Below are 26,311 nucleotides of genomic sequence, written 5' to 3'. Positions count from 1 at the left end.
TGCCCAATCTATTGTTTTACACCAGAAATGGAACCTGGATTCTATTTCAGACCGTGCTGTGCTGGCCAGCCCTGGTAAACCCCCTTTCTGGGCTTCATTTCCTCACCTGTCAAACAAGAGGATGGCCTGGGTGACCTGCAGTGCTCTGTGGCTTGGCCAACTCACACCTGACCCAGGTCGCTACAAAGTCAGCTCTTCTCCACTGCTTGAAGTTTCATCTTTGCACAGGTGATTCACCTGGATCCCCTGCAGCATAGTAGAAACAGGGCTCAGGAGGCCTGGGTTCAACCCTGGCTTTGCCATTTTCTGCTGTGGCCTTGGGCATATCCCTCTCCCTCTCTGAATCTTAGCTTCCCCCTCAGTAAAGTGCAACTAATTACCTCTGTGTACTAGTCCATTTCTGTTGCTTATAACAAAATACCTGGAACTGAGTAATTCAGAAAGAAAACAAAATTTATTGTTACAGGTTCTGAGGCTGGGAAATCCAAAGACCATCTGGTGGTGGTGATCATGACCCGGGGGTCTCACTGCAAGGCGGTGGAAACGGAGAGAGCAGAGAGACAGACAGACTCTCCTCTTTTTAAAAAGCCTTCAGAACCACGCCCCTGTCCACTATTTTTAATCCACTCGCTACTTACTGCCTGGTCCTACAATCCAATTGTCTCTTCAAGGCTCCACCTTTCAATTACCATAATAGGATTTCCCACCCTCTTAACAGTCACAATAGGGACTGTTTTTAATACATAAAACTTGGGGGACACAATTCAAGCTTCAATAAGTTTTTGGGGGACCTAATTTAATCCACTGCACCCCACCTACCTTGGAGGGCTGTTGCAGTTACCAGATGACTGGACATGAGGGTGACCTGCCCGGGGCAGCCCAAGGTCAGGACTCGATCATGAGCATTCCCTCATCCCATCCGAAGTTAGCCCATGCCAACAATAGAAACGGCGATTTTCTTAGCACCTACCAGGGGCCAGACCCTCCACTACTCTGCCATTCTTGCAATCCACAAGGAAAGTACTACTATCTCCACATTCCCAAGGAAGAAACTCAGGAACCAGAGAAAAACTAAGATCTCCTGGAAATTAAAAACAGGATTGCTGAAAAGAAAAATTCTATACGAAGTGGAAAGGTTAAACTGAAGAATAATAGAAGTATAGACCAGAACAAAGAGATGGAAAATATGAGAAACAGGTTGAGAGGCCCAGCAGGTCAATGCAGGAAACGACGTGGTGAAGTTCAAGTTCAATTCTTCCAGGCACTTCTCACATAAAGCCCACAGACCAACTAGGTGTTTACATACAATAAGTTCCTCCCTTAGGCTGGCCAGTCCGCTCAGTTGCTCAGAGGCACGCAGCCTTATAACCCCAAGGTCACGGGTTCGGATCCCCATACCAGACGGCCGCCAAAGAAAGGAAAGTTTGTGTCACCTTCACGCGTTCTCACATTCACTCAACAAACACCACCGAGCCCGCTGTGTGCTGGCGCGGCGGGCACGGCCTGCTAGGGGAGGCCCCCTTTCTCTCGAGGAGCCAGATCAGGAACAAAACCAAGTATCAGGGGCCGTGAGAGACGGGCACCCAGGGGTGCCAGGGGCGGTCCGGAACGCAGGGCCGGGGGCTGCTGCCTCTCAGAGACTCGGGGGAGCGTCCGCGCGCAGACACGCCCCAGGGCAGGACCCAGCCCGGGCCCTCCTGGGGGAGGAGAGCCCGGGGGCTCCGCGCTGACCCGGCCGCCCCTCGGGGGGCGCCACCCGACCTAGGCGGGCCGCGCCACCTAGCGCTTCATGCGGAGTCTGGGGAGGGGGCACAGTGCCAGTGCCAGGGGCTGCTGCGGGCTGCCCAGGCGGACCCCATGACTGGTCCTGAGCCCTTTACAGATGGGGAGACTGAGGCAGGAGAGGACAACCCGGGTAGCTCCTCCAGGCCTGGTGAGCCCCGGCCTGCGCAGCCCGGGCCTGCGCGTGCGGACGGCTCCGGGGCGGGGCGGGGCGGGGCCGCCGGCGCGCGCGACCTGCTGGGAGCCGAGGCCCGAGCCTCTCAGGAAGCTGGACTCGGCGTCCCAGCGGGCTCTGCGGCGCGCCGCGCGGCCTGCCGGGACTTGTAGTCCAGCGCCCGTGGAGTTGGGGCGTGAGGCGGGCGGCGAGACTCGGCGTCCCAGAGGGCCCCGCGCGGGGACAAGACGCCGCGCACCGCCCGCCTCCTCCGCCGCCGCCGCCGCCGCTGCTTCGCGGGCGGGGAGGCCCGGGCGCTCCCAGGCGAACGGAGGCTGCGGGTGGGAGCCTTCGCGGGCGCTGCGGAGCGGGCCGGGGGAGGCCGGGATGGAGCCCCCCGGAGGTGGGCGCGCTGCCGGGCGGGGCCGCGCCTGCGGCGGTTGGCGAGGGGGCGCCTGAGGGAGCGGGCCTGGGCGGAGGCCGCGGCGGGGCGGCGGGGCGGCGGGGCGGGGCGCGCCCTCGCGGCCGGACGGCACCGAGCGGCCTGCCGTCCCTCGCAGTGGACTGAGGCGGGCGCGGGCGAGCGAGCGGCCCGGAGCCTCCCGGCGGACCCAGCGGCATCGCGGCAATGGCTCATCTCCGCGGATTCGCCACCCAGGTGAGCTCGGCGCCGGGGCCCCGGGTAGCGCGGGTCGGGAGGACGCCGAGGGGGCGCGGGCGTGCGAGCACCGTGCGGGGCCTGCAGCTCGGCGTCCGGACGGGCAGCCCGGGGCGGGGACGGGGCAGCGGCCCCGCGAGAGCCGGCGCGCAGGGAGAGCGGAGCGGAGCGTGTGTCCGTGGCGTGCGCTCGCGCGGCGGAGTGGAGATGGCTGCTCCGAGGGGACCTGCCGGAGCTGGGCGGGGCTGTCACCTGCGGCGCTCGGGCTGTCTTCTCCGGGACACTGGCTTTTGTAGTCCCCAACTTTAAACCACCTGGAGGCGTCTGGCCTTGTGTCTAACTGGCCGGCTGGGAGGGACCCGCTGCACCGTGTCCTGTCGGAGTTTGCCTGGAGTGAGGACCAGCTGCTGGGGCCCGGGGGCCTGCCAGGGAGGCTGGGGGACTTGTATTTTGCACTCCTCCTGGTTTTCTTGTTATTTCGAAGCAGATGCGATCTAAAGGTGGTGGTCGGTGCTGGGTTTTCCTACGCGTTGTCTGTCTGGTTTTGCTCTCCGTAATGCCTTGGCTTGGGGTAAGCTCTTGCGGACCGTCGCAAGGTGTTGGAATTTGCCTCTTAAGGACAATGTAGCCCTCTCTGCTCACTCTTATGACGCCTTGAGAACTGGACGTGAGGAGGAGCAGGAAGCGGGCCTGTCCACGTGGGGGCAGAACAGGAGTCAGGGCTCTTTGGAGGAAACTGGACCAGCCTGGAAACCCGGGGCACCATACGCAGCTCTTGAGCAGGACCAGTTGTGGTCACAGATGGGAACTGGGACTCACTGACTGATGCTGAATCAAGCTAACAGGCTTTTGATTCATTTTTGGGATTTTGTGTCTGGTAAATTACATAACTAAGATGCTAGGAGAAAAATCTGCATCTGTCTTATACTTAAGAACTGCAGGAATAGTTCATGTGGGTCGTAGGATGAGAAATTGGAGCTGTGAGCCGCCCCGTAACTATGTGTTGATTGTTCTTGGTCAGATCAGACCCAGGGCAGGGAGCACAGGGATGCTGGGAAAGGGACCCCAAAAGTGGGGAGTGCCCTTTGTCCTTTTTTCCTGGCTTCTGTTTAGAACACATGGCCAGCAGAAGTGAAGAGGCTGAGGCAAACATAGTCACCTTGGCCAGTGCGGCCTGGGGGGCCCTGGGGAACAGCACTCAGATTTCTTTGTCCAGCTGAATCCCTCCACCTTGGCTTTGGGGATTTCCTGGCAGCAGGTTGGCTCTAAGCATCCCCTGCTGTCTCCTGCACATGCACTGGCTTTAAGGCTGGGCTGCCAGGTCTGGTGACTTTTGGCTGGGCTGACTGCCTCTTCCTTAACTGGGCAAGCCTTTGGGCTGAGCCTAGGTACATGTGGACACAGAGGCCGGCTGCACATCCCCAGGCCTTGCCAAGCAGCCTTGCTTGGAAGGATTAGGTGGCTTCTGTGTCGAGATGCTGCCCTTGTCCCTGCAGCCCTTCCCCCAGCCATCTCTCCACCCTTGCCAGTGCTCTCTGCACAGCTGTCCTCTAAAGTTCCTGTCACCTCAGAGCCTGGGGCTCAGAGAGGAGTTGGGTAACGTCCCAGGTTGTTTCACAGGTGTCAGCCTGTGTGCTCTCCCCTTACTCTCTCCTTCCTGGTTACAAACACTGGGAAGCAACTAATGGGCAGTTTCAAGTTGAAATATAGTGTCAGACTGCAGCAGTGTCCTGTCAGGCCTAGCACCCAGCCTCCGTGCTGGGGGTGAGACTGGGACAGCCCGGGCACACACGTGTCCACAGGGTGAGCGTGGGAGCCACGTGTGGTGCTCCGCGTCCCTTCTTGGAAAGCTATGTGTCTCCTCAGTGGTGAGCACACCCACCCTGCCCTCAGCACCACAGCGAGTTGGGCACCAGAGCGGTCAGCATTTGTACGGCATGACAAGTTGTAGTTTTGCCTTTTCATGCCCAGCCATTTTAAATAGGCACCAAGGTGCTGTTGTGGGGGGCGGTCTCTTTGAGGGGGAGGCACTTCCTGGTGGAGGTGAAACCTGACAGGGCTTGGAAAACTCTTTCTGCCTGTGTCTGGACAAGACTTGGGTGCTTCCAGCCCCGGCCCTTGCTCAAGCTTTGCCCAGGGTCGTTAAGCCACCATGGGTGCTGGGGTGCAGCAGCTCTCTCTGCTCTCTTGTCACCTGGGCCTGTAGCAGGCCATCCTGGGCATTTCTGAGAACACGGTTGGTCAGTGCTCGGTGGCAGGAGCACAGTGTTCTCAGGAGCTCAGGAAGTCTTGTGAGCAGGGGCTGGGCGTCGCCCAGGGATGGCCCTGGCTCTGGGAGGTGGCCCTAATGTTGCTGTCCTTCTTTATGCAGAAGCCCAGGGGCCATCTCAGCTCCTGATGCACCTGACAGCCCTGCCGGGAGTGGTGGCTCAAAGTCTAGAGTGTGTGGTTCGAGGTCCAAGGACACACCTGTGGCCTCATCCTCTGAGGCGCGCTGGGACTTGGACCCAGGCACCTTCCACACCTGTGGCTCAGTGACCTGTCAGGCTTCGTTTAAGTTTAAGGATTATGTGGCAGCTTTCTGTGTTATTTGAATACCCAGAAACTTAGTGCTGGCATGAGGGTGCAGCCGTCCTCAGGACTGATTTGGGTGTGGGGGAAGCCCTTTCTAAGGGGTGTGGCTTTCAGGAGTGCAGGAGAACTTGGTTAGCATATGCTGGCTTTTTTCGTTTTTAATAGTTTATGTTTTAGAGCACCTTTAGGTTTATAGCAAAATAAGTAAGAGTTCTGAAATCTCCCCCCACGGGCCCACCATCATTAACTTATTATTAAGATTGCACTGATGTGCACTGTTACAACCTGCCAGGCAGTTCCCTAAGGCTCCTGGTCTCCATCAGGGCTCACTGTGTTGGCCAGAGCCCCAGCTACCCTGTGCTCTCTAGGGTTTTTCTTCTTTGTGTGGAGCATTAAGTTTAGGTTTCCTGAACAAAAAGGGACAAAAGAAGAGAGCAGGAGAGAACTGAGGTGAGCTCCCTCAGGCTCCTCCTTGCTTGCCAGTCTCTGCCCCCAGCAGGGCAGCCTCTGCCTGTCCAGCACCTCCCCTGACCAGGCGCTGTCTGCCCTCTGTCCTCTGCTGGCCCCTGCAGCACTCTCGTGTGGACCCCGAGGAGCTCTTCACCAAGCTCGACCGCATTGGCAAGGGCTCGTTCGGGGAGGTGTACAAGGGCATTGACAACCACACCAAGGAAGTGGTGGCCATCAAGATCATCGACCTGGAGGAGGCTGAGGATGAGATCGAGGACATCCAGCAGGAGATCACTGTGCTTAGCCAGTGTGACAGCCCCTATATCACCCGCTACTTCGGCTCCTACCTGAAGGTGCCAGCGGGGGGAGGGGGGAATTGGGGGCCCGCCTTCTCTGTGCCAGGCCTCGCCTCCATCTCCAGAGGGACTGAGTGACATGACCGAAGTCCCATGGCTGGCTGGGGCAGTGGGAGGAGCAGAGCAGGGTGCTGCTGGGTGCAAGGCTTTCTTCCGAGTCTGGAAGGGCAAGGAGGCCCTGACAGTTCAGCACGGACCCAGCTTCACGATGGAGCAGACCCTTCAGGAAATGGATATGGGCAGGGCATGAGCCAGGTTTGCAAGTGTTAGTCGGCTCTGTTGTAGCAATGACTCACCTGTCGGCCTGCTACACCTATGGCCAGGGCAGCCCCCATGGGATGGCTGTGAGGGCACCATGAGGAGCATTATGCAGGGTGCCTGCAGGTGGAGCCCAGAGCCCAGCCTGGCTGTGCCCCTGCTCATAGCAGTCACAATTTGGGGGGTCCTACCCAGGAGAGTTGATATGCAGCTGCATGGGACCATGGGCTTGCTAGGCATGCCATCTTCATGGGCGCTGAGGGACTGCTTGCTGGCCTGGCTTGTATGGGGTGTGGGTAGAGTGGGCTCAGCCTCTGCTCTGAGCTGATCTGCTGCCACACACCTGGAGCAGGGGTTTGGCAGGAGGGGAGCCAGCTGTGGCCACTGAAGCCCTTTCCTGTGTGGGGTTCCTGGTGGGGACCAGCTTGGTGGTACCCCATATGGCCTGAGTCCTGACTGGCTGGGGAGTTGGGGGTGCTGGCCCATGGACTCCGACACCTCCACTCGCTGCCAAGTGCCGACAGGCTTCTCTTCCATCCCAGAGCACCAAACTGTGGATTATCATGGAATACCTGGGCGGCGGCTCCGCACTGGACCTGGTGAGGTGTAGGCCACGGCAGTGCACAGCTTGCTGTGAAAGGGGTCCTGGGTCTCTGCTGGCTTGTGGGAGCAGGTGGGGTTAGTGCCCCAAGCAGAGAGGCTAGTGGGAGGGGAAGGAAAGTCTGGGGTGTGGCTGGGACCCATTTTTCTAATACATTTACAGTAAAGATGAAGCTAGTTTACATTCTTTGAAAAAAGCCTCCACCACCCCCACTCCCACCTGACGTGGCATCTGAAACTTAGTATTGTTTTAAGAATAGTTATAGGAACTTGAAGACCCCAACTATCTACAGGAACACCCCCTCCCCTGTTGCAGAGGGAGTTGAGCTTGGGCATTGGCAATGGGTCGGGTTGGCATGGCAGGGAGCTGAGGCCCTGCTGTCCCACCTTCCTCCAGCTTAAACCGGGCCCCCTGGAGGAGACCTACATTGCCACAATCCTGCGAGAGATTCTGAAGGGCCTAGATTACCTACATTCAGAACGGAAGATCCACCGAGATATCAAAGGTCCTACGGGGGTGTGCATGGCTCCTGTCCTGTCCTATCCTGAGTCCTGCTGACCTTGTAAAGGATGGGGTGTGAGGGGCATGTGGCTGGCAGTGCCTGAGCTCTGGCATGTGGGGGGAGCCGTATGGCCACCCAGAAACTGAGAGGTTCTGTCTTGCTCTGTTTCCAGAAGATGCTGTCAGTAACAGAACTTTCTTAGTCCCACATCACTAAACATTAAAGAAACCAGCTGTGCACCTGGTGTGTGTGTGTGTGGGGGGGGTACTAGACTTAAGCCAGAATCATTCATTCTTGCCTGTGGTCTTATGTCAGAGCAGGAGGTGTAGGCTTGAGTGACCCCCGGTGTGGTCAGGCCTGTGCGTGTGCACATGAGGCTGGGCCAGCCAATGGGGAGGGACTTGGCAAGGGCGCTGAGCTGTCTGCTTCACTGTAGGGTGTAAGGCTGGCAGAGCGAGAGGCTTTCTGGCAGGCGCTGTCAGCTGTGCCTTGGGTCAGGATCACCTCTTCGGGAGCCTATGGGGGAGGTGCTTTGTTGGGATTTGTCTTAAAAACCAAACACGGGGAAGGCCCTGGAGCTCAGGCTGGGGGAACTTGGGGCCCGCTCTGTCTTGTGGGGCTCCTGACACAGTGTATCTGTGGCCAAGGGTGGCTGTGGGTTTTAGAGTGTCAGGGAAAGCTGAGGTCCCAGGGAGAGCCCTGCTGGTGTCCCAAGGAGGCCAGGTGGGACACCATCCTGGCACTTCTCAGGTAGCTGCATGCAGGGTTGCCCAGGGTGGGGCCATGTGGAGCCGAGGATGACACCAGCCTGTGCTGTGTCAATAGCCGCCAACGTGCTGCTCTCAGAGCAGGGGGATGTGAAGCTGGCAGACTTCGGGGTGGCAGGGCAGCTCACAGACACGCAGATCAAGAGGAACACATTCGTGGGCACCCCCTTCTGGATGGCGCCAGAGGTCATCAAGCAGTCAGCGTATGACTTCAAGGTGGGTGTGGCGGGCAGGAGCCTGGGGGTGGCCGTGGCCAGCTCAGGTGCTGTATGGCAGTGGTGGTCCTTGTGGTGCTCTGTCCAGGCTGACATCTGGTCTCTGGGGATCACTGCCATTGAACTGGCCAAGGGTGAACCTCCAAACTCCGACCTCCACCCCATGCGCGTCCTGTTCCTGATTCCCAAGAACAACCCGCCCACGCTGGAAGGCCACCACAGCAAGCCCTTCAAGGAGTTTGTGGAGGCCTGCCTCAACAAGGACCCCCGATTTGTAAGACCCACCCCCGTCCAGGCCCTTCCTTGTCAGGCTGTGGTTAGAGGAGCTCGTGTGGGGAGGATTTGTGGGCTGGGCAGCGAGGCCAGTGGTGGAGCCCATGCCTGCCCATGCGGCCTCGTGCCCACTCTCCTGTGAGGGTGGAGCTCGACCATGCCCTGGCGCCTGGTGACACATCTGTCCCTGGCAGCGGCCCACTGCCAAGGAGCTCCTGAAGCACAAGTTCATTGCGCGCTACACCAAGAAGACTTCCTTCCTCACGGAGCTCATCGACCGCTACAAGCGCTGGAAGTCAGAGGGGCACGGCGAGGAGTCCAGCTCTGAGGACTCTGACATGTAGGGGCCTTGCTTGTCTCCTGAGCTTCCTGCCCAGTGCTGCCGATGGCCCTGGGCGCTCAGACACGGGTCGGGGCCCCATTCCAGAGGCAGGGGTTTGGGTGCTAGTTGCTGGGTGGGTTAGGTCTGATGTTGGGTAGGGACCCCCTCTGGCCAAAGGACAGGACCTCTTGTGGTGTCACCTGGACCTTGTAGCCTGGGCAGAGCCCTGCCCAGCATCTGGGGCCTCCCTCAGGGCCACGAGGCTGCCTCAGAAAAGAATGAAATGTGCCCTGAGACCCTTGTGACCCCCCAGCCCCCTCCCCCACTGGCCCTTGTAACTCATCCTCTGCAGTGACGGTGAGGCTGAGGACGGGGAGCAGGGCCCCATCTGGACATTTCCCCCCACAATCCGGCCGAGTCCGCACAGCAAGCTGCACAAGGGGACGGCTCTGCACAGCTCGCAGAAGGTCTGTCCCTGGCCTGGGGGGTTGAGCGTGGATCCTGGGGAGGTCAGCCCTGAGGTGCCCTTCGCCTGGGGCCTGGTTTCGTCCCCCCTGGCATCCGGGGCCTGGACAAGGAGCTTAGGAAGGGCAGGACAGTGTGGGTGGTCTGAAGCCCAGGGTGGTGCTGAGCTGGCTAGGATCTGCGCTGAAGCCTGAGCTGGGCGTGGAGGCTCTAGGCCCAGAACACACCAGGAAGGGGGGGCCTATTCAGCACCGACTTTGTGAGGAAAAGCAAGGATGGGGATCGCAGGCCACCTGTGGTTTTGGAGCTGCCCCCAGGTGCACTTGCTGCTCCCAGCATCAGTCCCTTCAGGGAGGGCCAGAAACTTGGGGTGGGGAAGAGAACTCACCTGTCCCTGTGTCTGCTGTGCCCGTGCTCACCCCTGGCCTTGGCTTCCCCCCACAGCCTGCAGAACCCGTCAAGAGGCAGCCGAGGTCCCAGTGCCTGTCCACGTTGGTCCGACCAGTCTTTGGAGAGGTGAGGGCAAGTCTGGGCTTGAGGTCCCCTAGGGGGCAAGGGCTGTGAGGCTGTTCCCCAGAGACACCAACCCCCCACATGGTGCTGTGGTGTGTGCTGGCCAGCCCTGGGCACAGGGTTTCCATCCAGTCAGTTTTAGGTCTTTTATGTTTATGGTTTAGACTTGAGGTCTGGGCTTTCTGAGTGGAAGGACCCAGAATCTGCTGGGATGCCTGCCCTGACATGACCCTTTTGTATTCCCAGACCTTTTGGGGTCCCTGCATGGCTTTGAACAAGAGCTAACAAGTGTAAACACATCAGATGTCCCTTTAGAGAGAAAGAGATGGGCTCAGTCCCAGGGCAGGGAGGTCCGAAGTTGACTCCCTGGTGGTTACATGATCCCTCCGCTTGTGTCGCTTGCTGAAGGGTGGTCAGTGTCATCACCAGAAACATGATGCAGCCGGGACCCCCCACACCCTGGACTTGGGGCTTGGGCAGTTGGTCTAGGCCCCTGTCTGCCCTTTGAGTTCCCACTGCTGGGGGTGATGGCAGCACCTGGGACCCAGGAAGGGAGGACAGGATGTTTGTGTGGTGACAGCAGAGCCTTCCTGGACAGCGACCCCAGCCCTCATGGAGGCCTGAGCAGAAAGCAACCACTCAGGGCCAGCTCCTGGGCAGCCTGCTGGTGTAGCCCACAGTCCCCGGGGTGGGTGATGCCCCAGCAAGAGGGGCAGCTCAGGAGCTGGGGTCCCATCTGGTGATTGCTGATGCTGCGTAGCCCACAGGACTTTAGATCTCGTCCTGCAGCGCAGTCAGGGAGTTTCTGGGCTTCGTGGTTTTTTTTGGCAGCTGACCAGTAGGGATGTGAACTTTGACCTTGGTGTTATTAGCACCATGCTCTACCGATTGATCTAACTGACCGGTGCTGGGCTGCGTTTTAAAATCTGGTTAGACCCAAGTGATTGCTTTCCTGACCCTCAGCTGGGGGGAAGCCATCTGGTCCCGTCCTGAGAACTGAGGCCCAAGACTCCCCAGTGCAGGAAGGCGGGGGCTTTGTGGTGGGAGGACAATCAGTAGGGGTAGGGGGCATGCTGCCTTGTGTAGTGCCACTTCCCAGCCCCCTGGGGGTTCCCAGATGCGGGTCACAGGGGAGGGGCCTGGCATCCTCCAGCGTGACCTCTGACGGAGCATGTGCAGGAGAAGGAGCAGGCTGCCGAGGGCCTCTTTTGGGGCCTGGGGTCAGAAGCGTCGTCTCTCCACAGCTCAAAGAGAAGCACAAGCAGAGCGGTGGGAGCGTGGGGGCACTGGAGGAGCTGGAGAACGCCTTCAGCCTGGCCGAGGAGTCCTGCCCCGGCATCTCAGACAAGCTGATGGTGCAGCTGGTGGAACGCGTGCAGAGGTGAGGCCCAGGACCAGCTCTGGGGTAGCCGGGCTCCGTTTCTCTGTGGTCTTCACTCTTTGGGAAGGGATGGTGGGTCTTCTCCTCCTTGTTTATACCTGGCTCACACGACTATGGAACCTTTAGGGCTGGAGAGAAGTGAGTGGGGCCTTTCCTGGCCACAGCTTTGGGCTGTACATGGAAGGTTCGCCCTTGGCCTCATACAGCATCTGGAGTCCCTGGCTCCATGGTGTACAGTGCCATTCTGTGCAGCTGGTCTCTGCCCCCAGTGGCTTCCTTCAAGGCCCTGCACTCCAGGAGCTGCTTTGATGCTCTGCATGCCAAGGGCTCGCCTGATGCTTGGGCACCCTGGGACATTGGTGCTAGCCCTGTGCCAATTTGTATGCATGGCAAAGGGACAGGGTGGGACAGACACTGGGCTTTTCCCAGCTGCCCGACAAGCTCAGGGTTCCCATTGCTGTGCCCTATTCCTCCTCCCCTGCCCTCTGGAGTGGGGTCCGGGCCAGTCAGTGCTGCTTTCAATACCTGGCGTGCTGGGGCCACCTGCAGGCCTGCGCCGTGCTGCTTCTCACAGCCCGAGAGGCTGTCAGGAGGCCTGGCTGCCTGAGCGCTGGTCCAGACAGCAAATTTGGGCCAGAGTAGCGATGGGCCTTTCTCTCTGCAGGTTTTCACATAACAGAAACCACCTGACGTCAGCTCGCTGAAGCATGCTGCTGTGCACGGAGAGGGGAAGACAAGGGTCCTTTGTTTGTGTTGTGACTCTGTGGGAACTGCGCTGACTTGGAAGCCCCCTCGTGCTGTGTTGTGACTGCAGGGACATGTTGGAGCCCGCAGGCTGCATGTGCCAGGTCACGGATCCCCCTACCCCATGAGCATACTGTCCCTCATGTCAGCGGATACCTGTTCCACACGCCTGCTTCCACCTCCCCCTCCTGGCCCTGCTGAAGCTACGCCCAGCAGCGAAAGAGCCTGTGGAGAACTGGGCGGCCAGTGGGGCTCAGGCTTCTTGAACTTCCCTCAGCAGCTGGGCTTGGCCCCTCTGCGGACTCACAGGGCCCTGTGGCTGCCCAGGCTGAGGAGCAGAGTGACTGTTGCGCAGCTCTGTCTCATTCCCTTGCGAGGTGGGGTGGAGCTTGCCCCCCTACCCCCCCGGGGAACGCTGTCCTTCTGGGTCCTACATTTGCCTTGTGTTGGGTCAGGTACTGTGTTCTCTCATAAGAAGTACTCATGTCATCCAGAATGTTTTTTTTTTTTTTAAGAAAACTGAACTTCCTTGTTTCCTGAAGTGTTCTGAGGTTAAGGTGTTAGTTTTCATAGAACACTGAAAGGCCCCTGCCACCTTCAATAAAGACCTGAGTTGGAGGCATGCTGGTGTGTTTGAGGACCTGGGCCAGGCAGGTTCCTATGGCCTCAGTCTTCCCCTCGGCTCCTCCCCTCCCCTGGCCACTGAGTCCCCATCACAGCACTCAGTGACTGCGGCCCAGCCTCCCTTCTGAATGTCCCTGTGTGATCAACTATGGGTTCCATGTGGCCCACTGGAAGGAGGGCAAAGCAAGGAGACAACGTTATGTTTAATCAATCACACATGTGAACAAAGAGGAGTCACGTGTCTGCTCCCAATTGGTAAGGAACGCTGGGGTGCTCATAAATTAGAGGCCCTCACCATCCCAGGGCCGCAGGGGGACTTTGGTTTCTGCTTTATCAGAGGTATGGGGGGTGGAACCAGAGCACCTGCTGCTGGACTCATTTAGCTGTGACATGCAGGCCAGGCCTTGACCGTGGTCCCATCAGAAGTCCCACTGTCCTTGTGCCCCAACCCCAGGCTGCCACTTGGTTCACCCAGACTGAAGGGCAGGACTGCTTGGCAACTTGGGATCCTCAGCCCCTCCCAGGCAGCAGGAGTGCCTGCCCTGGGCCTGAGGGCAGCTGTGGTCTGAGGGGACCTGTGGGCAGGGGCTGCCTGCCCCACTTCTTCTAGGCCAGTCCTCAGCAGGGCACCCAGGCCCTGCCCACAGCCTTTGAGCCAGGGGCCGGTGTGTCCTTCCTGGTGCACCAAATGGCCACAGGCCTGTGCTGGGCCTTGACGGGGACAAAGCCCTCCACAGATGTCACTGTGAGGCCCACCCACACTGTCAGTACCGATGGGAACCCGGCGAGGCCACAGCTGCCTCCAGTCCGTCGGGAGGACTCAGGATAAGTGACGGTGCTGGTTCCTCAGCTCAGCCTGAGGACGACAGCTGCCATCACATCCACAGTTCTCTGTGATGTGTTCTCTGTGCAGGGTGAGCTTCACTCCTCCTTCCCCCTGGCCGTCCCCTCCAGCCCTGCAGACGGACGTGGACAGTCCTGTACCAGGCTCGGGGGCCTCCCGGGCGAGCTGCTGGCCCTCTCGATCACCTCCATCCACCTGGAGAGGGAGTCAGGCTGTCAGACCAGTGGGCTTGTGCTCAAATGTCTTCACAAGAGTGACCCCAGATGTGGGGTGAATGGGGCAAAAAGCAAGGGTCAACTGGAAACGCTGGAAGTGTTACTGAACCCTTCCTTTCCAAGGCCAGACAGTGCCTCCAACTGCATGTGTGGAGCAAGGAGCCGAGGAGACAGCAGCTTTATCAGGGCACTGCCCACCGCAAAATTACCTTTCAAATGTGTACTTGCTCTCGGCTCGGAAGAAGTAGACGTGGGATTTGAACTGGAGCTTGAAAACATAGTCTTTGTGGATGCCATCGGCCTGCTTGGGAACACTCACACTGTAGCCCAGCAGTGGGAGGCTGGCCAGGGGGTAGTCATCCTAGAGGACAGCACAGGACACAGGGTTCCCCAGGGCTAGGGTACAGGCCCGCCCTGACTGACACAAGGAGAGGCGTTACTGTCCCCTGCCCTCAGCCCTTCCCCAGATGCTTCTAGCTCTTGCCACAATATGGGGCACCCACAGATGGACCCACAGGCCATGGGAGCCTGACTGCCTGGTACATGGCCCCAGTTAAGTGTCTGTACCTGATGAGTTTTGTAGAAGAACAAGCAGAAGTTGGTAAAGACCACCCAGAGCTTTTGCCAGCCGTTGCTGTTTTTGAACTTTCTCAGCAGGTATCCTGAAAGCTGGTTCTGTTAAAAAAAACAAAAACAAAAAGCGCACGTGACTTAATTAACCAGCATCCCAAGACCCCCAGCCTCTCAGCTGCCGCCCTCCCAGCTCCATCCTCCCAGGGCTTGTGGGAGAGGGTTTGCTCCCCAAGACACCCACCTACAGGCGTTCTCTGGCCGAGACCTTGATTTTACCTTTGCACTGCTGTGGACAACAGCTCCCTTCACCAATACTGTGTGTTTACCAACACTTAAACAGTCTAACAAAAGGATGTTAAGAATCTAGAGAATGACGTCCCAGGCACTAAGTAAAACGACACAATTTTTTTTCTCTATACACAATGAAGTCAGTTTTCTGATTACAATCACTAACCAACCACGAACCCACCCCACGCAAGGAGAGGAGAGAAGATACCATAAGAGACAACACACTGAGCCTAATCTGGAAGGTTCTTTCAAATGATGGGGGTGGGGAAAGGAATTAAGTGCAGGCACACACAAGCAAGATGCTTCCACCTCCGCCCCTGCCCCTAAATGTGTGGTGTTCACTCTGGCAGGGTGAACCTTGGAGTCAAGTGGTCAGACCCACCCCACCCTTCCTGCCTACAGGGTGGCACTCTTGTACACTATGGGGCTTCCTGAGACCCAGCACAACATGAGCGGGAACCCGTCTGTCTAAAATGAGGCAGGGAATCCTGCCAGTGGCCCAGAGGCCTGGGACACGGAGCCTGGACCAGACCCTTGTCTACAACCAGGCACCTGCCAGTGCCTCAGGGACCAGTCCAGGGCATGGAGCCAGAGCTGGGGACTGGAACCCCCCCCCCCCCGCCCACAACCAGGCACACCACCAGTGCCAAGGAGCATACCAAAAACATCACCTCCATGTGGGTGGCCCACCACAGTAACCGTAACTGCTGCAAAAGTGGCTAGATGCCACAACCACCATGCAGATGGTCCCCCAGCCACTGGAGTGCATTGACACAGGAGAGTCATCAGCAGAGACCAAGAAAAGAATAGTATGTCTCTCTCCACAAAGCACATTCCAGAGTGACAGAAGAAGCATCTGCTCTGTGATAATATTGGGGGAACTGATCCCACCTCTCAGCATTGGACAGATCATCTAGGCAACAAATCAACAGAGTAACCATTACTTTTTCAGAGGGAGAGAAGAAATCTAGGGTTATCAGTGGTTGGAGGAGAGGGGTACAAGGGAGAGATTGGACAAGGGGCATAAAGAATCAAGTACAATTTGTAGCAATATACATACTAGTAATATTGATATGATCAACATATGTCAACACTGAATCCCAAAAATATGTATAATCAATTATAATTCTTAAAAAAAAGGCATCTAAAGCTCAACAAATCAAAAAGAAAAAAGAAAATGAGGCAGGGAATTCTGGTAGGCCCCTAATCTGCAGGTCTCCTGGGCTGATGACAAGCTGACAGGCCTAGTCTGGGACCTGCTGTGCCCTGACCCACACACAGCCATCGAGAAGCAGGCTCGGGCTCCATCCCGCTCGTATGGTACCCAGGGCTCTGAGGGTGAGCCCTTGGCCTCTGCCCAGACTTCTCCGCACAAGGCACCAGGCGTGGAGATCTGGGGTGAAACGGAGGGCTTGAGCAGATGAGAGTACTTTCAAATGGACTCCCACCAAGGCAGAGCAGGGGGCAGCCCCCACCCGCACCCTCCTGGGGTACCCTCACCAGCTATTGGCGCATGCAGAAAGCAGTGCTCGTGGAAGCTGTACCTCGACAGCTGCACTGTGGTCAGCCCTGGACACACTGGTGTTCCGGTACCAGCACACATGCATCGTGGTGTTGGCCCGGTGCTGGCCCTGCCCCTCCAAGGTACCACGGGCGCCCCGAGCATCTTCTTCCGACTCCTGTTCCAGAGAGATCTCGTCGGAGGATCCTGGGAAGACAGCAGTGTTTAGAACAGTGAACACCCTGGAGCTTCCCTGCTCCCCAGAGACGGACCAGGAGACATTTCTACTCCTTGGGGCTCCTCCAGGATTGCTCCTGGAAGCGGGGGAGCCCCTGTGCCCAGGTCAGCAGCTGGCGGAGAGCAGAACCACATGGTGCTTCTGCCAGGATAGGTCGAGGATCCTTCCTCCCACCCAGGTGTGGCCGGGAACATTCTTTGTGGAAGGGGAGTGCATGGGAGCCTAGCAGGCTGTGACCCAGGAAAACATTCCAGAAAAGCTTGCTTAGGCACATGGGGTCTCCTGAGGGGGCCTTGGTCAGAACTCACTGGGGGGACGAGTGCACACTGTGCTGCCTGGCAGCTCCAGGGACGTTTCCCCGCTGCGCTCGGCTGCTCGGATCGCGGAGTTCAGGTCGAGCATCCACTTGTCCTTTTCCAGCCGCGTGCTGCGGAGAGACAGGCTGAGGCTCAGGGCCAGCTCCGCAGGGCCGTGCTCCCCGGCCGCGGCTCCCAGCCTTTAGGAGACAGCGAGAAGGTCAGAGCACCCGTTCCATCCGTCCATGATTCCAGGGGACTGTTGGAAATGTGTCCCCTCCAGCAGGAGCAGCAGGGAGGAGAGTGGGAGGGGCCCTGTGAGGGTGGCCGGGGAGGCAGGACTGTGCCTTGGCGTGGGAACAGGGTATCAGCAGGGCAAGTTTGTTCCTGGAACAATGTTCTTCACATCTTTGGTGCTGACATACAAGATTGGCTCCTGGTTCCTGGTTCAGTTGGTACCATCTCCTGGTGGGAGCTGAGTGCCCTGTGTTCTCTGACGGGGCCAGGGCTGCTGTCTGACTGCATCACCAGCCCCCTGATGAGCTCAGCTTCGCCTTTCTGTTGATTTGGTTCCAGGAGGAGGGAAAAGTCTCCATCTGCTCCTTGCTGCGGCCTGGTCTGCCTCACATGAGTCTGGAGAACTCAAGTTCCAGGAGACTGACCACCACGGGAGGCCCTGTCTGCTTGCCTGCCCCCATCCTTGGAGACTTGTCTTTGTGGAGCACCATGAACCCAAGGGCGTCGGGAGAAGCTCAGCAGCACCGTGGCCAGTCCTTGTGGAACATTCATGAAGGTCAGCAAGCATCCCAGCCCCCACCAGGGAGAGGATGCACAACTTGGAAGCAGAGCTCTAAGTCAAAGGGGCACATGCCGGGGGCTCTGTGGCACCCTCACAACTCAGACCGGATGCAGAGTCCCCACCCCTGCTTGGATGGAAACATGGAAGCCCTTACCTGGCTGCCACCACGATTGTTTTCTGAGCGGCATAAATGGTGAAACAGTGCGGAACGGACCACTCATTCTCGCTTTCTTCTACCTATGGGTAGCAAAAGAGGCAGAAGTCTCATGGACCAGAAAGGAGCCAGCAGAGCCCAAACCTGAGGCACGACACAAAGTGACCGCCAGGCAGTGCTAGGTGCAGCCAGCTGGGAAGCCCTGTGCTGTCCAAGGCTACACTGACACTACCAGGGATGCTACAGGAGGCACACTGGTGTCCCCACGCCACCGCAGCTGCCACCCAGGGGGGTGAGCTGTGGGCCAGAGGGCACCCAACTACTCACCGGTGGGTCCAGCACTATCAGCTGAAAATCAAGCAGAGGAGAAAATGTTGAGCATTTCATTATTAAAAAAGGAGTTGGACAATTTATTTATAAACCTAACAGTTAGATTCAAAGAGAAACCATTACAGACTAACCTCAGTTATAAGAGATTAGATGAAATAATTCCAAAATAAAATATTACCAAATCCAACCTAAAAGCATGTACAAGGAATTGTCCCATGACCAAGTAAAGTTGTTCTAAGAAGGCAAGGACTGTTCGACTTTAGGAAGCTGATTAATATAATTTGTCTTATCAGAAGTCAAAGAGAAAAAAAGGTCATTTCTCTACATGCTGAAAACACCTTTGCTAAAATCCAACATGTTATTTCCAACCAAACCGCTTAGAAACAGAAGGAAACTGTGCTAACATGATAAAGATTATCTTTCTCAAGCCAAGAGCCATGAGCCATCACCCTTCCGTCTGTCGTCAGGAATGAGGGCCAGCTGTCTGTTCCCCAGGACCAGTTACAGACGACCCACAGGATGGTCAGCTTCCCTGTGCAGGGCCTGTGGGAGCCAAACACTAACCTCACGCTGGACATAAATGATCTGAGTCAGCACTAGCAACGGCCAGCCCATGTTGCTGAGATGTTAATCTTCCCCAAGTTAATATGTAAATTTAATGAAATCTCAACAGAGAGCCCAAAGGTGTTTTTGGAAGGAGTTTGTCCAAATGACTCCAAAGTTTACTTGGAAGAGTTAAATGACTGAGAATAACAAGGAACATTTTAAAAGGAGGGAGAACGGGGATGGAATATGCTCCCACGCACGGCAACGACCCCGTACGCCACCCGCAATGAGAGTGGACTGAGGCTGGGCAGAGAGCAGTGGAGCAGAACTCAGAAAGAACCCACGTGGAAGACAAGGGTTTCTACATGATAGTCAGTCTTTGAGATCAGTGAGAAAGGAAGGATTCAGTAAATTAATGGGGAAAAATGACTAGATGGAGAGAAAATATTACATCCCAATCTGATGACATCTACCAAAACAAATTCTAGGAAGATCGATTAAATGAGAAAAATGAAACAATAAAAAACGGTGCCAATATAATCTTGGCACAGGGAAGGACTTTCTGAACCCACGTGATGGACAGAAACCCTCAGGAGGAGCAGAGCTGCCTGTATACAAATGTCTCAATTCACTCCTTCCACCAGTATTTGCTGGGTACCCTCTCTGTGCCAGATGCCATCCTAGAATCAGGCAAACACAACCCCTGTCAAGATGGAGTGTAAATTCTATGTGGTAAAACCAAATGTCAGGCAAAATAAAGAGGCTGTTACTAACTGGAACAAGCGTTTGTGGCCTGTAAGGGTGGCCAGTGTTTTTACTCGAGAGAGTTTTTCACAGACGTGTGCAGAAGCTCACAGACCACTGGAGACCAGAGCAGTTCCCGAGAGGAAAAGCACAGGGTGCCGGGAGGTAGCAGCCAGGTCCGCCTCACTGACAGTCCAGAGGGATGTGAGGGAAAACCACGGGGCTGCAGTCCTCACCCGGTGGGAATGACTGAGGAGACGGGTGCCCAGTCCTTCCCAAGGCTGTGGCGAAGACACACGCTCAGATCCGCTTAGTTGGCAGGGGAACCGGTGCAACTGCTCCAACAGTGACTCGGCAGTAACAAAGCCATAAGTGCAGTGTACCCTATGCTCAAACAGCTCTACATTCTGGAATTTATCTTAAGAATATCAAGAATGTGCAGAAAGACAGTGGCCCAATAGTGTTATTTACGATCCTGGAAAACTAGATGCCGCCTAACGTCCGTTGAAAGGTGACTAGTGAAGTAAACCGGGGCTCGGCTCCCCAGTCTCCCGCTCATCTCTGCCAGCACGGATGGCTCAGAACTTTACACCAGCAGCAACAGCCAGAGGCACTTTGTGACAGGCTCTTCGTGTGTGTCCACTGTTTTTGCCGTAAGCTGTTTTGTAACCTGCCCTGTTTCACTTAGCAATTTGTCATGAACAAGCCTTCTCATGTCCTGTGAGCTGTGTCCAGCCCTCGCAGAGTGGCCACAGGGCTTCTGACTGTTGGGGTGATGGAATTCCACTCCCAGGTGAAAGGGCAGACTAGAGCCGCACACGAATCTGTGGGCGAACGTCACAAACAACGTGTCCTGTGGAGGAAGCCTGCGGGCGAGGCGCACTCTGAGCTTGGGGAGTGGGGACAGGGGGTCTTGTCCTGAGGCTGCCAGAGGCCACGGGGCTGACCTGGAAGGGCCCCCACTGGCTGGAGATGGGGCTGTCGAGCGTCAACAAGAACAATAAGCACGAACGAACAGGAAAGGCCCAGCTGCGCTCTCCACACAGCACTTCCAACTGGGACTTGGACTCTCCTCTGCATAAGGGATGCGGGGCACACCCAGCCGGGCTCCCAAATGTAAACCTCGGGTAGGGCCTGACGCCACTCACCAGCATGCCCCGGAGCGGAAGGAGGCCCCGGATCCGGAAGTGGCTGGTTCCTGTGACACCTTTGCTTGTATACAGCAACATATCTGAGAACTGAGAGACAGGAAGCTTTATAAATAACTTGAGAAACAAGTGAAGGCGGAGGGGGCGGTTAGGGAGAAATTGGTAAAGGGCCATGAAAAATGTTTACACTGTGTAATGATAAAAAAAAAAGTTTCAGGCTTTTAATCATCAGACCAGCTTAGACTCTAGGTGCCCATCATATGGTTATCAGATCTCTTCGGTGTGCTGGAGATTTCTGGAACAAAAGGAACTTTTATTTTATTCATTCAATCTTTTTTTTTTTTTTTTGGTGGCTGGCCAGTATGGGGATCCAAACCCTTGAGCTTGGTGTTATCAACACAGCACTCTAACCTACTGAGCTAACCGGCCAGCCCTTCATCTATCATTTTTGACTAGAGGTAAATTGTAACCACATGAACCTGCTGACCTGTTGGGCCGGCCACCGCCCCCCACCAGTTGGCCTGGTTTACAGCTGGAAGCAGTAAGGAATTGTGACTGGCGCTGGCTCACTGACCTCGTCGGGATGATTTAGACTGGAGTCCACTAACTGGATCTAGAACTAGGAAGGGAGCTGACAAAGGGACCCGGATGGGAACGAGGACACGCTGGGGAGGTCCTTGGTCCCTGGAGCAGAAGCCAGTGCTTCTGGGCCAGCAGCAAGAGCTCCCGCCTGGCTGCTGGGCCATTAGTAGAACATTCCTGCCACATGGGAATGTGGACTTTTCTATCTTTTAGCTTCTGCTCATCCTGCAGACAGGTGTCTAGAACCCCGAACATGGGAGGAGGCTGGCCTGGGGCGGGGTCGGGGCAGCTATTCTGGACTTTCTCACTTTCTGACCCCCCCCCCCCCCGTCTGACTCTGGTGCCACCCACCTGGGCTAGAGCCTCCGCTGTGGAGCCACACAGAGGCTGAGAGGCTGCTGGTGTGCACAGATTCCCTTACAGAGCTGCTGCCTGCTGCTCTTGGGGGAAGCACAGCTCGCTGGAGTGCGAGGGAGAACCTACCAGAAAGAACATCCTCTGCTGCAGGCCCTTCTTGGTGAGCTTGTGAAGGCAGCCCTCACGGATAAATTCCTGAAAGACAGAGACGAGGTCCCCTGTGAGCCAGCCGAGGGCAGCAGGCCGGGCGAGTGTCAGGGATGGTCAAGGTCACCACTTCTACTTCTCTGAGCCCCTCCAGGTGCGTCCCCCCCAGCTGGGCCTGTCCTACCCTTCAACACCCTCAGTCACCCAAGTCCTGTCCTGGTGCCAACTAATTCAGTCCCCAAATTGTCTACTGAGCACCTGCCCTGGGCCAGGAGCTCTGGAGCCCTGATGCAACCAAGAGGAGGCAAATTGTTGAGGATAGGGTTCTGGAAGGTTCTGCCATGAAGGTACCATCTGAGTTCAACTTTGAGACAAAGTGGGCAGGAGCAGGTTTGAGAACAGGGAGAAGAGGGGAGAGATACAAATGTTATCAGGTAATTCGAGTTAGCTGCTCTCAGGGCATTAAATGAGAAAAAAGAATCCCTCATCCTGCAAAAGCTTTAAAACCCAAAGGATTGAGACCATTCTGAGTGGCACTGAAGCTGTCCATGCTCTGTCCTCCTGGGCAGCCCTCTGTGGAAGGAGGAGGGGCCTGTTCCTCCCGCTGTGCCCCCTGCCCCGCCCCCAGCACCTGACCTCGTCTCCAGCATTCTGGAGAAATCCATCCCCTTCCCCCTCACATGGAGGCACCATGGTCCAGGCCCTGCACACATCAGCCTATGAGAGCACGCGGTACCGTCATCAAACAGGTGCCCAACCACCTGTGCTAATGGCAGGAGGCAAGAGTCTGCAAGTGCCAAAGAATTCCTGGTTTGGACTGTTTCCAGAGCCCTTTCTACCATCTGTTCCTTTCAGACAAATGGGAAAATGAGCTTCTGTACCCTGAGGTCGTGCCAGCATCTCAGCCCTCACTGTACTGGGTGAAGGCACAAAATGGAGAACTTTATACTGATAATCCTCATGGCCATAAGCAAGAAGAGAAAACAGCCCAAAGTGAAACACCCACCCACACGATGAGGATGCACTGCGTGCCCTCACGTCACACCAACGCTTCGGCATAACTGGATGGCACCGACTAATCTTGCGTCTCTCACTGCAAACCTGCCTTCCCAGCCCTGCTCTGAGAGGCCACAGGTGGGACAGAGCCCACGAGGTGGAGGAGGAAGGGGTACGACCCCATCCTGCATGCTGCGCCCCCTGTGAGCTGTGCCAGCTGCTACGTCACCCCGGCAGTACCAGCTCCTCCCTGAGGCAGCAAATCCCATTTGTAGGTTTTCTGCCCTCTCAGAGCCTGCTTCATCCCCCTGCAGAGACCCCAGAGCTGGCTGAACAGCAGCCCCATCTCCAGAGCCCCCTCCCCAGGGATGTGCATCCCAGGCCCATGGCATCTTCTCCACTGAGCACAGCCCCCACTGCAGAGCTGAGAGCTTCAGCTCCACAGACCACTTGGCAAGCCTTTCAGTTGTGAGAACCTCAACCCCCTTCTGTTCCCCAGCCCCAGGGTGGTACCTGCTTCCCATAGTTCTACCACCTCCTTGATGTTTTATAGTTCTTTTTACTCTCTGATACCTCATTATTAATCATGCTATTAAATCCTCTGCTCAAATAACTGGTGTGGTTTCTGTCTCCTGACTGATACACATATTTACCTTGGGAGACAAGAAACCCTGGGTTATAAAGATATGACCTTTGAGATTCTGACTAATAATAACAATGATAGAGGCATGCAAAGCCCTGAGTTGAGCTGCTAACACAGACCCCCCATTAATCCTCAAGACCCTCTATGTTAGAGATGGAGCCACCAACAAAGGCCACACAGGCAGCATGGAGAGCCTGGATTTAAGTCTTGGCTCCAGTGCCTACACCCCACCACTGCCCTATGAAGCTACTCTCATTTATTTGTCTCTTCAATAATAGTTCCCTGGAGCCACCATCTATAAGACACTGTCAGGGGTCATTAGAGAAATACAAATGTGCCCTACCTCCAGGAGTTCCCAGACAGCAGCACTAGTTCAGAACTATGCAGCCACGGAGAGAAATGAAACAGAGTTGTCCTAGCATAGCACCCAGTCAAAGCCCAGACTCCAGAAGGAGGGCCACCGTCCAGTTTAATTCATTTCTTTGAGCTCACAGTCCCACATTTGCAATATTTTCTTCTAACAAGGCTAACACAGAAACATGATATAGACACACTCTAATGTGTTTTTATTGAGGCAGGAAACATCTTCATGCAATTTTTGAAACAATTTTCTTGTGTTGACAGTATTTATTTCAAAGCAAAAGGCACTAGTGACAAAGTAAACAGCCCAACAGACATACAAACCATGGAATAGAATTGAGAGTACAGAAATATGAGTAAACCCATATATCTATGGTCCACTGATTTTTTACAAGGGAGCCAAGACAACTCCACAAATGGTGCTGGGATAACTGGATATTCACATGCCAAAGAATGAAGCTGGACTCTTACCTCACACCATATACATAAATGAACTCAAAATGGATCAAAGATCTAAATATAAGAGCTAAAACATATAAAACTACTAGAAGAAAACAAACATGGGGGTAAACCTTTATATCTAAGACTAGCCAATAGTTTTTTAGATATGACACCTAAGGCACATGCAACTAAAGAAAAATAGATAAACTGGACTTCATCAAAATTGAAACCTTTCCTGTCAAAAATGATACCATCAAGAAAGTGGAATGACAACGCACAAAATGGAAGAAAATATTTGCAAATCACATTCTCATAAGGGCCTAGTGTTCAGAATACATAAAGAAATCTTAAAACTCAACAGACTGTCTTTTTAATGTTGAGTTTTAAAAGTTCTTTATATATTCTGAATAAAATAAAAGTTGGTCAAAGGACTTGAATAGACATTTCTCCAAAGAAGGCACACAAATGGCCAATGAGCACACAAAAAGACACATCATTAGCCATCAGGAAAATGCAAATCATAACCACAATGAGATACCAGTGCACCCCACTGGGATGGCTAGAATCAAAAGACAGATAAGAGGTGGGGAAACTGGAACCCTCATACACTGCTGGTGGGAATGTAAAACATTAGTCATTTTGGAAAACAGTCTGTCTGGTGGTTCCTCAAAATGTTAAACATAGAGTTACCATATGACCCAGCAATTCCACTCCTAGGTATATGCCCAAGGTAACTGAAAACATATGTTCACACAAAAGCTTGCACATGAATGTTTACAGCAGCATTATTCATAACAGGCAAAAAGTGGAAACCACCCAAGTGTCCATCAACAGATAAATGGATAAACAAGTGTTATACACATAGAATGGAATATAATTCAGCCACAAAAAGAATGACGTACTGATACACACTACAGAGTGGATGAACCTTGAATCATGACGCTGAGTGAAGCCAGACACAAAAGGCCCTGAGATATAATTCACATACCCTTTTAAAGTGTACAACTTAGTGTTTTTTAGTATACTCCCAAGATTGTGCAGCCATTGCTATCTAATTCAGAACGTTTTCATCACCCCAAAAATAAACCTCCACACCGATTATCAGTTACTCCCCATCCTTCTCCCAGCCCCTGGCAACCACCGATCTACTTTCTGTCTGTAAGGAACTACTTGTTCTGGACATTTCCTATAAATGGAATCATACATTATGTGAATTATATCTCAATTTAAAAAATAACTAGCTCAAAAAACTTTCCCGAAGCAAAGTCACTCACCCTGCCAGGAGTGATGAGGTTCTCTATGCCGACCAGGTCCCGCTGCAGCTCCGTCAGCTTCTGGAGGTTCTCCAGCCGGACAAGGCTGTGCTGGAGTGTGGAGGTCACCTCTGTGATGGCCCTCAGGGCACCTGTGTGGAGAGACCCCTCAATGCAGGCGCCCAGGCAGCGGAACAGACAAGACCCTCCACCCGCCACCTTGTGACAGGAACGATTTTAACTCAAGGCACATTCTACTCAGTCTCTGCGGGATGCTGTCCACTGTGTCTGCCTACTGGGCGCCTGCTCAGCAAGTACAGACTCTTGTGGATAATCCTAAAAATTGCACTTTGTTCCACCCAAACTGTTGACTAGCCAACACTCTGGATTGGTAACGAGAAAAAACAGGCTTTGTAAACAACTATTTAATGTCACAGGTAAGGCAGTATTTGTTCTTTTTTTTTTTTTTTTTGTCGTTTTTTCGTGACCGGCACTCAGCCAGTGAGTGCACCGGTCATTCCTATATAGGATCCGAACCCACGGCGGGAGCGTCGCCGCGCTCCCAGCGCAGCACTCTACCGAGTGCGCCACAGGCTCGGCCCAGCATTATTTGTTCTTTAAGGAAAACGGTTTACTGCGCTTTAAAGGCTAAAATGGTTTGTACCTTCAAAGCAACTGTAATCTTCTCTTTGAACAGAGAGACAAATGCTAATCTTACAGTTCAAGCAAAATATCAGGTTTATAGTCAGGTAGAGAAACTTAAGACAAACCACAAAATCAGACACTAAGAGTGGTCTACCAGCCCTGACTAGGCCACGCTGGGAGTAGCTGCCTGGCCAAACCCAGCCCCACCTCTGCAGCTGGAACCACTCTTGGGGACCACCCCTTCTTCTGATCAGGACTCCCTCTTACTGCCTGGCCACAGTGCTTCGTGGGTCCCAGGAACTGCAGCTGGACGAGGTCCACAGCCCTTACCCAGCACCACCCATCCTCAGTTCTAGCCTTGGGCAAGTCTGCTAGTGTTAAGTCGTGTGACTGCACCAGCTCTATTTTCTCCTCTGTGGAGGTGACGATACTGCCTCAAAGCTTTCAGAGGATAAGGTCAGGTAAGAATGAAGCACATGGAGAGATCATCACTGACAAACGATGAAATTATTCTTTCATAAGTGACACTAGCATGACATTGAAGACATCGGAGGAACTTCAGTGACACTACC

At 55.0% G+C, this 26,311-nt stretch overlaps 2 protein-coding genes across 10 annotated transcripts in view; one reads left to right on the top strand and one right to left on the bottom strand.

Annotated features, from left to right (window-relative positions):
- Positions 1-2,202: 2,202 nt before the first annotated feature.
- On the top strand, positions 2,203-12,637 carry STK25 (serine/threonine kinase 25). Of its 3 annotated transcripts, none has more exons than XM_063095683.1 (12): positions 2,203-2,339; positions 2,497-2,594; positions 5,741-5,971; positions 6,775-6,831; positions 7,230-7,338; positions 8,161-8,318; positions 8,406-8,591; positions 8,785-8,930; positions 9,265-9,379; positions 9,822-9,893; positions 11,135-11,271; positions 11,936-12,637. In XM_063095683.1, exons 2-12 carry the CDS (start codon positions 2,565-2,567, stop codon positions 11,973-11,975), a joined length of 1,281 nt encoding a protein of 426 aa, XP_062951753.1. In that variant the 5' UTR covers positions 2,203-2,339; positions 2,497-2,564; the 3' UTR covers positions 11,976-12,637. The 3 variants fall into 3 exon arrangements, with proteins under 3 accessions (XP_062951753.1, XP_062951766.1, XP_062951760.1); XM_063095696.1 differs by having other exon boundaries at positions 2,208-2,277; XM_063095690.1 differs by lacking the exon at positions 2,203-2,339 and having other exon boundaries at positions 2,433-2,594.
- A 195-nt stretch (positions 12,638-12,832) lies between these two features.
- Positions 12,833-26,311, bottom strand: part of FARP2 (FERM, ARH/RhoGEF and pleckstrin domain protein 2) — a 122,521-nt gene continuing 109,042 nt past the window's right edge. For 4 of the 7 annotated variants that reach the window (XM_063095608.1, XM_063095603.1, XM_063095625.1 and 1 more), the window contains 10 exons: positions 25,116-25,246; positions 21,381-21,449; positions 20,316-20,405; positions 17,875-17,895; positions 17,548-17,630; positions 16,607-16,725; positions 16,104-16,267; positions 14,266-14,373; positions 13,908-14,059; positions 12,833-13,678 (listed from right to left, as the gene is read on the bottom strand). In XM_063095608.1, the coding sequence (XP_062951678.1) occupies positions 13,561-13,678; positions 13,908-14,059; positions 14,266-14,373; positions 16,104-16,267; positions 16,607-16,725; positions 17,548-17,630; positions 17,875-17,895; positions 20,316-20,405; positions 21,381-21,449; positions 25,116-25,246 (1,055 nt within the window). In that variant the 3' untranslated portion in view covers positions 12,833-13,560. Of the gene's footprint in view, positions 13,679-13,907; positions 14,060-14,265; positions 14,374-16,103; positions 16,268-16,606; positions 16,726-16,779; positions 17,368-17,547; positions 17,631-17,874; positions 17,896-20,315; positions 20,406-21,380; positions 21,450-25,115; positions 25,247-26,311 lie in introns of those variants that run through there. The other 3 variants (XM_063095619.1, XM_063095629.1, XM_063095634.1) reach the window with 2 other exon arrangements.

The sequence above is a fragment of the Cynocephalus volans genome, chromosome 1 (genome assembly GCF_027409185.1).
Source record: "Cynocephalus volans isolate mCynVol1 chromosome 1, mCynVol1.pri, whole genome shotgun sequence".
NCBI classification, from domain to species: Eukaryota; Metazoa; Chordata; class Mammalia; order Dermoptera; family Cynocephalidae; genus Cynocephalus; species Cynocephalus volans.
This window is presented reverse-complemented; position numbering and strand designations above follow the sequence as displayed.

Excerpts from the sequence above, each read along its gene's own strand:
- STK25 (XM_063095683.1), top strand. The coding sequence starts at position 2,565 with ATGGCTCATCTCCGCGGATTCGCCACCCAG. Across the intron at positions 6,832-7,229 it reads GCGGCTCCGCACTGGACCTG|CTTAAACCGGGCCCCCTGGA; the intron begins GTGAGGTGTAGG and ends ACCTTCCTCCAG. Across the intron at positions 8,931-9,264 it reads AGCTCTGAGGACTCTGACAT|TGACGGTGAGGCTGAGGACG; the intron begins GTAGGGGCCTTG and ends CATCCTCTGCAG.